General features: G+C 37.1%; 3 protein-coding genes across 3 annotated transcripts; 1 reads left to right on the top strand and 2 right to left on the bottom strand.

Annotated features, from left to right (window-relative positions):
* Positions 1-1,492: 1,492 nt before the first annotated feature.
* On the bottom strand, positions 1,493-3,429 carry gtnt-19 (Glycosyltransferase family 92 protein; the record flags this gene model as incomplete). Its single annotated transcript, NM_060747.1, has 8 exons — positions 1,493-1,595; positions 1,649-1,728; positions 1,783-1,905; positions 1,966-2,049; positions 2,108-2,455; positions 2,499-2,958; positions 3,206-3,268; positions 3,314-3,429. The coding sequence occupies 8 exons, from the start codon at positions 3,427-3,429 to the stop codon at positions 1,493-1,495; spliced, it is 1,377 nt and encodes a 458-aa protein (NP_493148.1).
* Positions 3,430-5,802: 2,373 nt separating this feature from the next.
* On the bottom strand, positions 5,803-9,674 carry E03H4.4 (Glycosyltransferase; the record flags this gene model as incomplete). The annotated part of the gene is made up of 14 exons (NM_001375229.1): positions 5,803-5,908; positions 5,955-6,089; positions 6,138-6,257; positions 6,303-6,474; positions 6,563-6,935; positions 7,426-7,723; positions 7,768-8,079; positions 8,125-8,289; positions 8,343-8,449; positions 8,497-8,575; positions 8,622-8,700; positions 8,744-8,866; positions 9,278-9,392; positions 9,444-9,674. 14 exons carry the CDS (start codon positions 9,672-9,674, stop codon positions 5,803-5,805), a joined length of 2,415 nt encoding a protein of 804 aa, NP_001361856.1.
* Positions 9,675-10,291: 617 nt separating this feature from the next.
* On the top strand, positions 10,292-11,713 carry E03H4.3 (N-acetylgalactosaminide beta-1,3-galactosyltransferase; the record flags this gene model as incomplete). The annotated part of the gene is made up of 5 exons (NM_060745.2): positions 10,292-10,392; positions 10,445-10,504; positions 10,554-10,983; positions 11,035-11,265; positions 11,567-11,713. 5 exons carry the CDS (start codon positions 10,292-10,294, stop codon positions 11,711-11,713), a joined length of 969 nt encoding a protein of 322 aa, NP_493146.2.
* Between the last annotated feature and the right edge of the window lie 573 nt (positions 11,714-12,286).

Genomic DNA, 12,286 nt, shown 5'->3' with positions numbered 1-12,286 from the left:
GTTAGTTTATAGATTCCTATCTTTTCCTGACTCTTTCAGACGGTTTGAACTCAATAAACTGTGCATAATCTACATTCGTTAATCACATAAATCAAAAACGCTACTCAAAAAACGTTTGACATTAACTTCAGTATTTCGAATAGAACGTAAATATTGATTCGGAAAATTCAAACAATCAACAACAATCAACAGAAAAATCAACAATATTTGAAAAAAAATCGTACAAAAAATTTTATTGAATCCTGCATTTATCACACAGTACATAGTCACTCGAAAATACTACAAATTGCAATTTTACTGATGAGGAATTTTACCCGCCAAGCTGGACAAAGTTGAAGTTTAAATTGCAAATGCGCCGCACGATTTTTTTGTCAAAAGGAAGACAATAACTACAATAAAAATATTTTTTTAAAATAATTTTTAATAATTTTTTTTGCGGTCCCACATTACCAAGAATTCTCCATATATCTAGGTTGGTCTCGCTCGAGAATTTCCGAATCTCTTTGCCCTCGTCACATTCCGAGTGCAAGTACAGAGATGTAGCCGTAGTTAAAGTCACACATACTCCATTCGACAGCTGTTATCGTCAATCGCCCTGTTGCGATTGTGACTTTACTCCCATCCGAGGCATAACATAACATAATTATCAGATTCATTGAAAGAAAAGCCTTATCATTTAAACTTTACAGAAACTCAAAATAAAAAATCTCTTGTTTTGCAATACGAGGGTGGACGGTAAACGATGTTTTTTTTCGACAAATCGGCAAATTGCCGGAATTGAAATTTCCGGCAAATCGACAAGCCGGAAAATTTTGCCGAATTTTCCGGAAAAAAGGCAACTACCGAAAATTTTTGCACTTTTTTTTTGGAAATTTCAGAATTCTCAATCGGCAAAATGAATCAATTTCAATTGGCAAAATTGTACGCATCCTGTGAATGTTCCTACATCTATTTTGAAAAGGAAGAAAATTCTATGAAAATATTAAAAGAAAACAAGAAAAAAATTCAAAAGGCACAGTTTCATTTTCCGTCTTATAAAAAATTTCTCTAAACATTTCCGGCAAATTGATAATCCGCAAAGGACAATACGACAAATTGCCAGTTTTGAAAATTTCCAGCAAATCGGCAAACCGGCAAATTGCCGATTTGAAGAACTTGGCGACAGAAAAAAAATTGCCGCCCACCCCCTGCTATGATATCATTTCGCGAACTATAGTGTTGGCTGCTTGGCTGGCCGTTCGCTTTGCAGGAATTCCGGCAAACACTGAAATGTGGTTTTACGTCTTGCCGAAATGCCTGACCTAGGAGTTACAGCGATAGAACACACCTGTGTCGTTTGGCGGTGAATGTGCCAGTCTTACAAAGGGTTCAACAGGCGTTATTTGTTTTGAAATACGGATTTTTATCATGTTAAATGTTTAACAAAGTTTATACTTAGAAAATTGTATTGTTTTTTATTTGGCAATAAGAGTGAAAAATAAAATTCACAGAATTATACAAAAACGTTTTCAGTTTTATCATAAACCCATTCGGCCATTTTATCCATATGATCTCTACACATTCCACCAGTACTTACACAAGTATTTGGTTTTTCCCTGAAGAGAAAAAAATTAGGTTATTTTTTAAATATACTTTGAGTCAAACTTACATTTGCAGAACGCAATTGTTTACACCATTGATTAAATCAAGTGAAAAAAAGGGAAGCGATCCATTGAATATTGTCATAGCCTGAAAAAAAAATGCAGATTACCATTAGCCCTCACGTTGAAAACAACAACTCACAGTCTTTTGCATACTCGCAACGTGCTCTAAAGTGTTATTAGGGAAGTATGTGAACAGTTTTTCCACTTCCTCTCCTCTTTTCCATTTTGCATCAAAACGATGATGCAACAGTGTACCATCGGACTGAACTCAAAGTGAACATAACATACTTTTGAATTTAATTTTATGCTCACAATAACTCACAACTTTAGTATGTTTTGTAGAATCCATGAAACTTCGAACCCAATGAACTTGACCAATGTCAATTACAGAGGCATTGAAAACGTACTGAAATATAATTTTACACTTCATATTTTTGTGAGACATGTAGGCGAAAAAACCATACCTTCGGAGGGCCCATACCATCTAGGAACACTGGCTTCAAGACTCCAGAAAATCCATTGTCATAAATGCTGGGTTCCAGTGAAACGTAGGAATTCTTAAATAATAATGCTCCAACATTTGTTCCAGTCATTTCCTTTGATGCATATTCCAACATTGTACCATTGTGAGGTACCATAACTTCATCAAAATCCGCAACTGATCCGATAGTAGTTTTAATGTCAAGAATACACAGGTTCAAAGCCAAAAAATAAGAGAAAATGTACACACTGTTGTCAATTTTTGGATATTTATCGGCAATTTCCGATGGGAGATTTCCGAAATTAGGCCAAGGTCGGATTTCGATAATTCCCTGGAACTCCAGTCTTCATGAGCTATGTGTATTTCTAACCTACCAAGTTTCTATAATACTCCAAAACTTTCCATGTATCCTTTGTAGCTGAATGGAAGAAAACAATAAACCTAGATGTTCCGTGAGCCCTCCAAGCTTCTATATACAGCACAATATTCTGCCATTGAGAGTAATAATAAACAGGTAGTACGCACATTGTTAGTCCTTTTTCAACTTTTTTATGAACTTCCTCGACAGTTAAATTTACTTTTCTGCCGCCCAAGTTGATTGTTACCTTCTCCAATCTACCATTCAAGTTGAGATTTGCGAAAAATGTATAAGCCACATAAAAGCATGGCTTAGCAGGTTCATAGGAAGATGGACACGATTCTTCTAGGGACTTTCCGAATACTTTCAGTTTTGTAGGAGATTCTACTCCTTTGTAAAATATATCAACCGATAAGAAATTTTTCTTGGAGATGCAGGGATTGAGAGCGAAAATTCGAAGACGTGGAGAGTCATACCTGAATGTTGTTTAAAATTTAAGGATGGGGTCTAAAAGCAGACAATGAGGCCTGGAGTTTCGGCAACAGTCCCCCGGGCGGGACTTGGCCTTAATTTCAACCCTATGGGAGGATCACCAGGCAGTAAACCTGGCTCTCAGCTTCAAGATAGGATCGTCCTTTTTTAAACGAAGCTTGCTTTTTTGGCACGCAATATATTTTGTACTTTCGAATTCTGATGTTCGTTAAATTGAAATGAATCACTAACCTGTAATCTACATACGCAAAATGATAAAACTTGATAGCAAATGAAGCGTCGATTTTTTTTTCGCTGAAATTTGTCATTTTAAAAATCTTCCATAACAGTTATACCCACCTTTCAAGGAAATTAGCCAACTGTTGAATTTGCTCTACAACCGAGTTGACCAAATAAAATAAGTAAAAAATGGAAGATAGTGCAACAAAAAGAGTCAAAGTTTTTCTAATCTTCATTTCTGAAATTTGAAACGGAATGTTAGTAAATCTTTTAAAAAAAAATTCCAATAATGACCTACGGCTATAATCACCAAATAGAAGAAATTAGAACGACTCCGGTATGAAAAGGGAAGTAAAATACAAACGGATGAATGGATGTATTATAAACGATGGTCTTTCCGATAAAAGAAACAGCTATCGAAACCCCGTCTAGAAAGATGAAATCATTTTTTGAGAAAGGGTCGTGTAAATTTCGTGTTTTCTGATTTGTGTGTTTGAAAATCCAAAAAATTATTCTGACAATTCAGATGTTCAGGGAAATGCAAATTTCAGCTTTGTCCAGCTTGTATGGTTAAAGTCATTATTCAATCAATTAGATCTGCATCTACAAAAACAAAAATCAAACAAATTTCATCGGTGAACGTGAGTCTCCCAAATGTCCCGGTGAAATACTGCTGACTGATTTTTTGATGAGTAACTCATCCACCAGCCGAAGTATGAAAATGGAGTTATGGTGTTTAAATAAAAAATTCAAATAATGTTCAAATGTTCAAATAATATACGCACTATATTTGTTATCTTTAAGTACATATAGCAGGCCTCCAAACTTGTTTAACTATTCACTGAAAATATTTCAGACCTCGTTTTCAGGGAGTCAGAGTTGAGTTCCGCCGCTGAAATTTGTGTGGAGACTTAGAATAAGCAAATTTTCTGGATGATGATGATACATATGAAACTGTTCATGAATTTGAGACGAAAAACCAATGTGGCCTTAAAATGAAAAGCCCTGTGTCTTTAGAATTGTGGTGATTTCTTCGTCAGGTCGGGAACTTAGCTTGAAACCCAGTAAATTTAAAAAAAAGAAAGTGCGCTCTTAAGTAGGTCGGCCCGACAGAATGACGTTTGCATATCGCAATTTGATCTTTACATGCAGGTTGGTGTCGTCTGAATTCTTCCTCTTCTGCAAGTTTAATCTGCAAGCTGCAGAGGAGTTGTGATTTGTGTGCGCTGAGGAAGCGAAATATGTATGTCACAAAAAACTATCATCATTTATTAATGGACACACCAGGGGCGTGCGGCAAATTTGCCGAATTTGCCGTTTACCGCACACATCAAACATTTGAAAATACAATTTTGATCGAAATTATTGATTTTGTCTCCAACATTTTAGAAAAATGACACAAAATTGAGTTATTTTTATTTTTAAGCAGACAAACTATACGGAACTTATTCAGAAACCAAATGTGTGCTAAGAATTCAGTAGTTTTGGTGCTCCAAAATACATCAAAAATATCACATTTTTCGGAGTTTGTTTGGCACGGCAAATTTGCCGAATTTGCCGAATTTGCAGTGCTCGACAAATATTGGAAAAAGTGATTTGCCGAATTTGCCGGGCTCGGCAAATTTAGAGACTTGCCGCACACCCCTGATCTGTTTTATAGCTATAGCTATTCTGAAATAATTGGTGATTTTACAAACTTTGTCTCTTATTACGCTTCCTGTTTTTGGGGTGTTATAGATTTTGCTCAATGATGTTTTGACAGTTCCTATGATTTTGGTCTTTTCTACAATACTTTGGCCCTTTTTTTTCAGAAATAGTAAACACTGATAACTCAAAAAATGATCAATGAAAAACCGAACGTCCGGTTTGCCAATCCTAGTACATACTCGGCATTTGACTCTAGCTTCTTGCCCAAGTTTGGCCCAAATAATATTAACTTGAATAAGAAGTTCCCTAAACTTGGGCAAAAGTTGGCCTAAAAAGTTGGCCTAAAAAGTTGCCCAAATCTTTTCTTGTTTTGTGTCAAACTTGGGTAGAAGTTTGGCAAGAGTTGGGCGAATCTGAAACTTTTGAAAAGGTTAAACTTTGGTGTAGCCTGAATTCAAGTTTTTCCCAAATTTTGCCAACTTCGAATCGAAGTTAATATTTTTGGGCCACATTTGGGTGACCGCTAGACCCAAATGCCGAGAAAGTGCATATTTGCAATTTTCAAGTTACCCTAGAAATAAATGAATTGCGTGGTGTGTACGCGCGAAAGTCAAAAGTTAGACATACTTTTTTGCGGGTCGTTTTCTGGAAAAACGTCAAAATCGGGACCCCAACTAAGAAACATAAACAATTGAGCCCGTGTAACTGTTCCTTGAAACTACTGTAAGTTATTGTAATATGTAGTCGTCAAGCTATCCAAAAAGCTGTGAATTGCCAAAGGTGGCATTTGTAAACCAGTTCCCCATAAGCATTTCAGTCTCAAAATTATAATTCTATGTGGTCTGGCCGGCGCGAGGACGGCGCCTCCACCACAATGGAAGACCGAGCCTTGCCACTTCAGGCCCCCTGTCAAAAAATGTTTCTTTTTTTTTTGCGAGAATAAAATATTTAAAAGCATAAGTTTAAATTATCGTATAATTCTCTTTGGCACCATCATCTTTGATTGTGAAGTTCCGGGACCCATCAAACACAATATCAGCCCAAGATTGGATGACTGTTGCACAATATCTGAACATTTTTATTTCCAACGCGAACGGTGTTCCTTGAAACTCACGTTTTTCGAGCATCTCCTGGATAACGGAACATGCTAGGCTTGACTGGATGCAGAGCAACGAGGTTCTTATTATAGAGCTTTGGCCATTTCTCACGATCGTCAAACCAAAGATAACTGGATTCCCCGGCGAGTGATCTGAAATCGACATTTTTTAATATTTTTCTTCTTGAAGCTTAACCCTACGTTTGATGATTAATAGATCTTATGAATCTATCAACAGCAGTCTCTAGAAACAGTCCACCATCATAGAAGAGTCTCATCAAGTCGGCATAGTAATCAATTTCAGTTGAAGGAATGTAATAGCTGAAACTTTCAGTTTTAACTTCGTGAAGTCATCATACCACTTACAAGTCCGAGTAACTTTTCCCGTAAGTGCTCAAAAGTACGGCTTCTGCCCCATCCGTAATGTTGTTATATGCGTACTTTTTCAAACCATCGTCGAACTTTTTCCACGTTTCCAAAACTTTTAAGTCTGTTGAGTCCTTCACAGTGGCTAATATTTTTTTGGCAGCTGGTTCGCCTAAAACTCAAACAGTGTAAAAATACAAATCATTGTATTTGGCTGTGGGCAGTTTCTTCAAATCATCAAAACGACTACCCCCACTTACCATATATACCTGTAAAATACGTATTGTAAATATTTAGAGATCCTGTAAGGTGATGTACTCTCGAGTAGTCGACACGCTGCCATATATTAAAGACAGCATCGTCAGACATCATAAAATATCCTTGCACATTATTCAAACGCATTTCTTTGACGAGAGTAACGCAGTGGTAGGCATAGGCTCCATAGGAAATTTCCGAGGGATTCATGTGGATATAGTTGATGGGGTGCAAAACGGAAGTCATGTTGTCTACTGTTTCAATTTTTTCGGGATACCACGATCCACAGAAAATGATTGTGGCAAAGTAAGGTTGATAAAGACGTTGAATTAACCCCATCCCGTACTGCCAGGGGTAGTTGTTCACGGCTATTAGTACCTGCAAAATAAGAATCTTAACAGCGGTGGGCTTCAAACTATTTGTTTCGGCAAATCGGCAAATCGACAAATTGCCGGAATTAAAAAATTTCGGCAAATTGGCAAACTGGCAAGTTACTTGTTAGTCAAACATTTTCGGTCAATTGTTGTTTTGCGCTTTTTTTTTTGGAAATTTCAGAATTTCAATTTTGTTCGGCAAAATTGTACACATCCTACGAATGCTCCTACATCTATTTTGAAAAGAAAGCAAATAGTATGAAATTATCTAAAGAAAACGGGAACAAAGTGTCAAAAAGACACAGTTTGAAGTGTTTCCGTTTTATAAACAATTCTTCTAAAAACTTCCGGCAAATTGGCAAATTACCAAAAATCAAAATTTCCGGCAAATTGGCAAATCACCAATTTGCCGACTTGCCAAAGTTGTCAAAAAAAATTCCGCTCACCCTGAATCCTAACATCTAAATCAGCTATTCATTCTAGTTTTCACTTACACTATTCAAATCTTTTTGAAAAACATAAGTATCATCATGCTCCTTTGCGAGTTGCGTAGCAATGGGAAACGTATTCGGTAGATCCGAATACCCGGTCTCCTTACACCAATTTACAATATCTCCAAAGTACTTCAGTTTCTGTTCTGCCTTCCGGATACTAAAATCCTCTTCTTTTTTAGACTTTAGTAGATCAAACTCTAGGTGCATCCGCCTACAGTTCACATTTCGAGTTGTTTCATCTTGAGACGGGGAATAATTTGGAGAGTTTGCGTAATCCAACAGTTTTGAAAATTGAAAACTGAAACTTTTTTCTTTTTATTTCTACCTACTTTACAAACGTACCCTAAATTCTTTAAGTCATCCAGATACATTTCCATCATCTCCGCATCGTCCCGGAGCCAAAAATCTGCTGTAACTAGATCATACAGTAGCTTATGAATACAATCCTCCAAAGTTTTGGAATCGCATTTCCAGTTATGGAAAAAGTCTATCATTTTTCCAGAATCTTCATAGACCCTCTTCTCATCCCGGAAATCTTTTAGATAGTCATGAGCATTTCGAAACTGAATCGCGTTTGTTGGTACGAAAGAAACAGTTAGCCCGGATAAATGCAAGATTTTTTGAGAGATAAATGATCTCCAGATATCAGTGGTTCTGAAATTATGAGCTATAAAAAGTTCGATCGGCTAACCCGCCCACCTGAATGAGACAGTAGTTGGAAGAAACATGGTATGGAATGCCGATTTATGGAATAGTGTGTTCTGCGAGTTCCATGGAGAATATGTTCCAACTGATAAAGTGATTGGAGGTGCGAACTTGTTGAATTCAACGTTCAAACCGCTGTTTTTATCAGCATTCAGCAATCTTCAAAGATAATTGGAATTACCGAGTCAGCAATCTTGACCTATCATTTTCACCTATAAATAGCATCAACATCAGGGTCGTGTTGGACAAGTCCTTGCTGAACAGCAGCTCTTTCCATCTTGTAGCAGAGTACCTGACTACTATTTCCATTTGTGTGTTTCTGAAATGGAAACGTGTTAGAATGAAGTTAGAATAGGGAGAAAACACCTCAAAATGCTCCAAAGGGAATCCTCGTGGCCACATTCCATCCATTCCATAGAACCGGTAAGGATTGAAGATTCGTTGACTGGAAAATAAAATTTATAACTTGATTTGCATGTTTTTTCACTTGCCTCAACTCTCTTGCGTCTTGCGGCAAAAATCGCGCTCCTGAGACCTGATCTTCATAATCAAACTGTTTTAGTCCCAACCTTAAAACGTTTTTATTCACCCAAAATCTTTGTTATCAACTTATCATAAGGCTTATTATCATCATCAGTATCATAAATCCATTCAGCACCCTTTGAGATCGCGTAGAGATATCCAATATTTTTTCGGGTGTATGATTTGTAAGGAAGTTTAGTTACCAGAGAGAAAGCTGAAATTTGTAGTGTATTTAGATTATAAAGTGAACCAAACACGGAATTTGGCTTCGGCTGCTTGCCCAAGTTTGGCCCGAAATAAATTTAATTCGGATCAGAAGTTGGCTAACCTTGGGCAAAAGTTGGGCAAGACTTTGGCTGAACTTGGATTTATGGTGCGCCAAATTTTAGACCAAGTTTGACCCAAATCTTGCCAAACCTGACATTCTATTTTTGTTTCAAATCTGAGTAGAAGTTTGGCAAAAGTTGGGTCAGACTAGGGCTAAACGTTGGCGCAGAATAAATCCAAGTTTAGCCAAAGTTTTGCCCGACTTTTGCTCAAGTTCAGCCAACTTCTGATCCAATGTAATATTTTTCTGGGCAAAGCAAAAAGCTGAAGCCAAAAAAAAATCAAAATTAAGACTCACGTAACTGCTTCTGGTATTCAACCGACAAGAAATGCACATTCTCCAGCCACCAATCCACCGGGGTCTTTGTATCCGCCACCACAACCAGATTCCAGTCTTCAATCGCTGCAAGCCTCTGTAAAAATAACCAAGATTATAACTTCTTTTTTGTCTAATAGTGAGTTACCTTCACATCCTCTGTTGGGTGACTGACACTTGTCACCACAATCCATCGATTTCCTGCTTTAATCGGAGGAAACCCAATAGATTTAATTGCAGCAACAAATCGAGGGTTTGGTGTGTAAGAAATCACTGGACTAGTAATAGTACTTTCGTGTAATTTGAAAATCAGAAACAATACTAATAATACTCCAAATACCGTTAAGAAAATTAAATATTTTATGAAAAGCTTGTTCATCTAGAATTTCGCAGATCGACTAAAATTGAATGAAATGAGAAAGCCGAGGCAGATCGCTATCCTATATGCGCACTATTAAACTTTTTCCAATTTTCCGCTGAAGGTGGAGTATCGGTTCTGGGTATTTTGAACGTCTAGACCCAGAATTTTATAACGAAACTTCTCAAAAATTTTCACAATTATTTTTATGACGGTTCAATATTTTTTTTGAGTGACGCCGTAAGGCCGGCGGAGGGATCGTTGCGGCAACCTCACGAGAGCCCAAATCTACTGTCATTTCTACCGCGGCCTCACGGCTCACTGCCAGTCAAAATATAAGCCGGTTGTTTTCAAACCATCCATATTACTCACACTCCCAAATTCGAATCATCTCTTTTTTAGATTTGAGATCTTTTTTGAACAAGTTTGCCGTTTGAAGTAAACCGCGCAAAACTCTGATCATTTTCAGCCCACAGTTATAGATCGGAAGCCTGTTGTTGATCCAGTTGGTTCTTCCATTAGTTGTATTCGTTTTTTAATTTTCTGAAAGTCGCCTAGACGAGAAGATCCTTATCCGAGATCTCAATCGAAAAAAGAAGAATCGCATCCTCACTATAATATTTTCCACATTCTCCACAATGATATTAACATTTGAGCGTTTGGACAAGGTGGCTCTTCTTACGTTGGCGACAGTCACTGCGTTGAATTATCAGTTTTCCAATTATAACCTGACATTTTTGTAAGAAAAATGCATATTTTTTGAAATAAAATCTTCAATTCCAGAATTTCAGAATGCCAGTAGAGCTCTACACACATTTCCCGGCAATTATCCATCAGGAACTTTTCCCGCCGTAAGTCGAAACTATGGCAGAAATGTGTACGATGTAATATTTTTTCTAGAACTCGGAGCATTGACAAGTTGATTCCAGGAATTGAGCATTCAGCTTCCACTCTGAGGCTACCAAACTCTGGACAAATATTCTGCTTTGTTGAGACTTCTGAACGTTACTATAATGACCGTGTTCCTTCCATAGCAGCTACGTGGCTGCGGAGATGTGACAACGGGCGGTTCTTCTCAAAAACTCCGCTTCCGAGCGCCAACATGACGTATTCCACGGTTTATAAAAATCTAGAAGACTCATTTTTCGATTTGTTTCGAAAATCCATATTTGGATTCTACTACTCTTATATGCACATTTCAAACTCCTTTGATTGGTACTTAAAGGCAGATGATGATACATATTTTGCAATGGATCACTTGAGGGAGTACCTGAACACTTTAGACCCTTCGAAGCCATTATATCTAGGATACGTGATAAAATCTGGTCTTGTAAGTTTTCCACTATTTTTTCGAAGTAGAATACCTAACTTACGAATTTAGAAAAACGGTTACAACTCCGGTGGAGCCGGTTATATCCTTTCCAACGCTGCAGTGAAGATTTTTGTGGAGAAATTGTACCACGATGAGTACGGGTGTCCTTATGATTGGGCAGAGGATCGTGGAATGGGAAGGTGTCTGGCAAGAGTGGGAATCTATCCAACTGACACCAGAGATGACAAGGGATTCAATCGGTTCATGCCGTATAGGCCGAGTGAGCAGGCTGCAGTTGAGGTCAGTCTTGTGTATTAAGCCTATTTAGCAGTCTGGTTTGGATTCAGAAAAAAACAAATATCACAATCATAGTATGCCCCGTTATTTTTCTTTGAAATTTTTTTGTCAACAAATTCGGCAAATTGCCGGAAATGTTTATTTTCGGCAAATTGCCAATTTGCCGTTTACCGGAAAAATCGTTTGCTGCCCACCACTGATTAAATTAGATTATTAATGAACAATGAAAATATAATTGCAGAGGTTTTATGATATACTGAACCCGATTCCATTAGTTGTATCAACTTGAATAAATGTTTTACAGGCCGGGCAATTCTCATCTCAAAAATTCGTCTCTCTTCACCGGTTTCCACAGGACACGATGCTTTTACTGGATGAGCTTCTACATCCAGAATTGAGGAAAAATGATACTAATCCTGTAGTTGTGAATTATGATTTTTTTCGATATTGAAGTTGTTTGATAAAGTGTTCACAGGAATCATTGTCAATTTTTTTTAATTTTACAAAAGATAAAAACATGCAAATATATGTCGACTGAAAAGTTGTCTGAACAATTGTACAATTTTCTACAGAATTCTTCACCTACTCTAAATAATGTTCCCTAGCACGGGTTAAGAAATAGTGAAATCCGACCTAATCTCGTAGGTTTCAAGGCCTGATCTTTGATATGTCGTTTTTTTTAACTATTTGAAATCTGACTATTTGAAATTCACTACTCGGTTTGTATGTGAAAAAACCGATTTTTTCTGCTTTTAGATTTCCACATTAAAGCTTTCAATATAATTCAATATAACTGAATACCTCAGAAGATATATTTTCATTTTGGTACCTCAAAACCCAATTTTTTTTTGACATATGACTGTATTCTGTACGTCCCTCATATCCATTTGTCATTGTGTTTATAGCTTAAACTATTTTTTTTTCGGAACCTGGAAATTCACCTTCCAACGGATAGATCCTCATTCTCCAAACATCGATACACCACGACGCAAAAGCACTAGATAAGGCTGGTGTATCTTTCAGT

The sequence above is a fragment of the Caenorhabditis elegans genome, chromosome I, assembly GCF_000002985.6.
Source record: "Caenorhabditis elegans chromosome I".
Classification (NCBI taxonomy): domain Eukaryota; kingdom Metazoa; phylum Nematoda; class Chromadorea; order Rhabditida; family Rhabditidae; genus Caenorhabditis; species Caenorhabditis elegans.
This window is presented reverse-complemented; position numbering and strand designations above follow the sequence as displayed.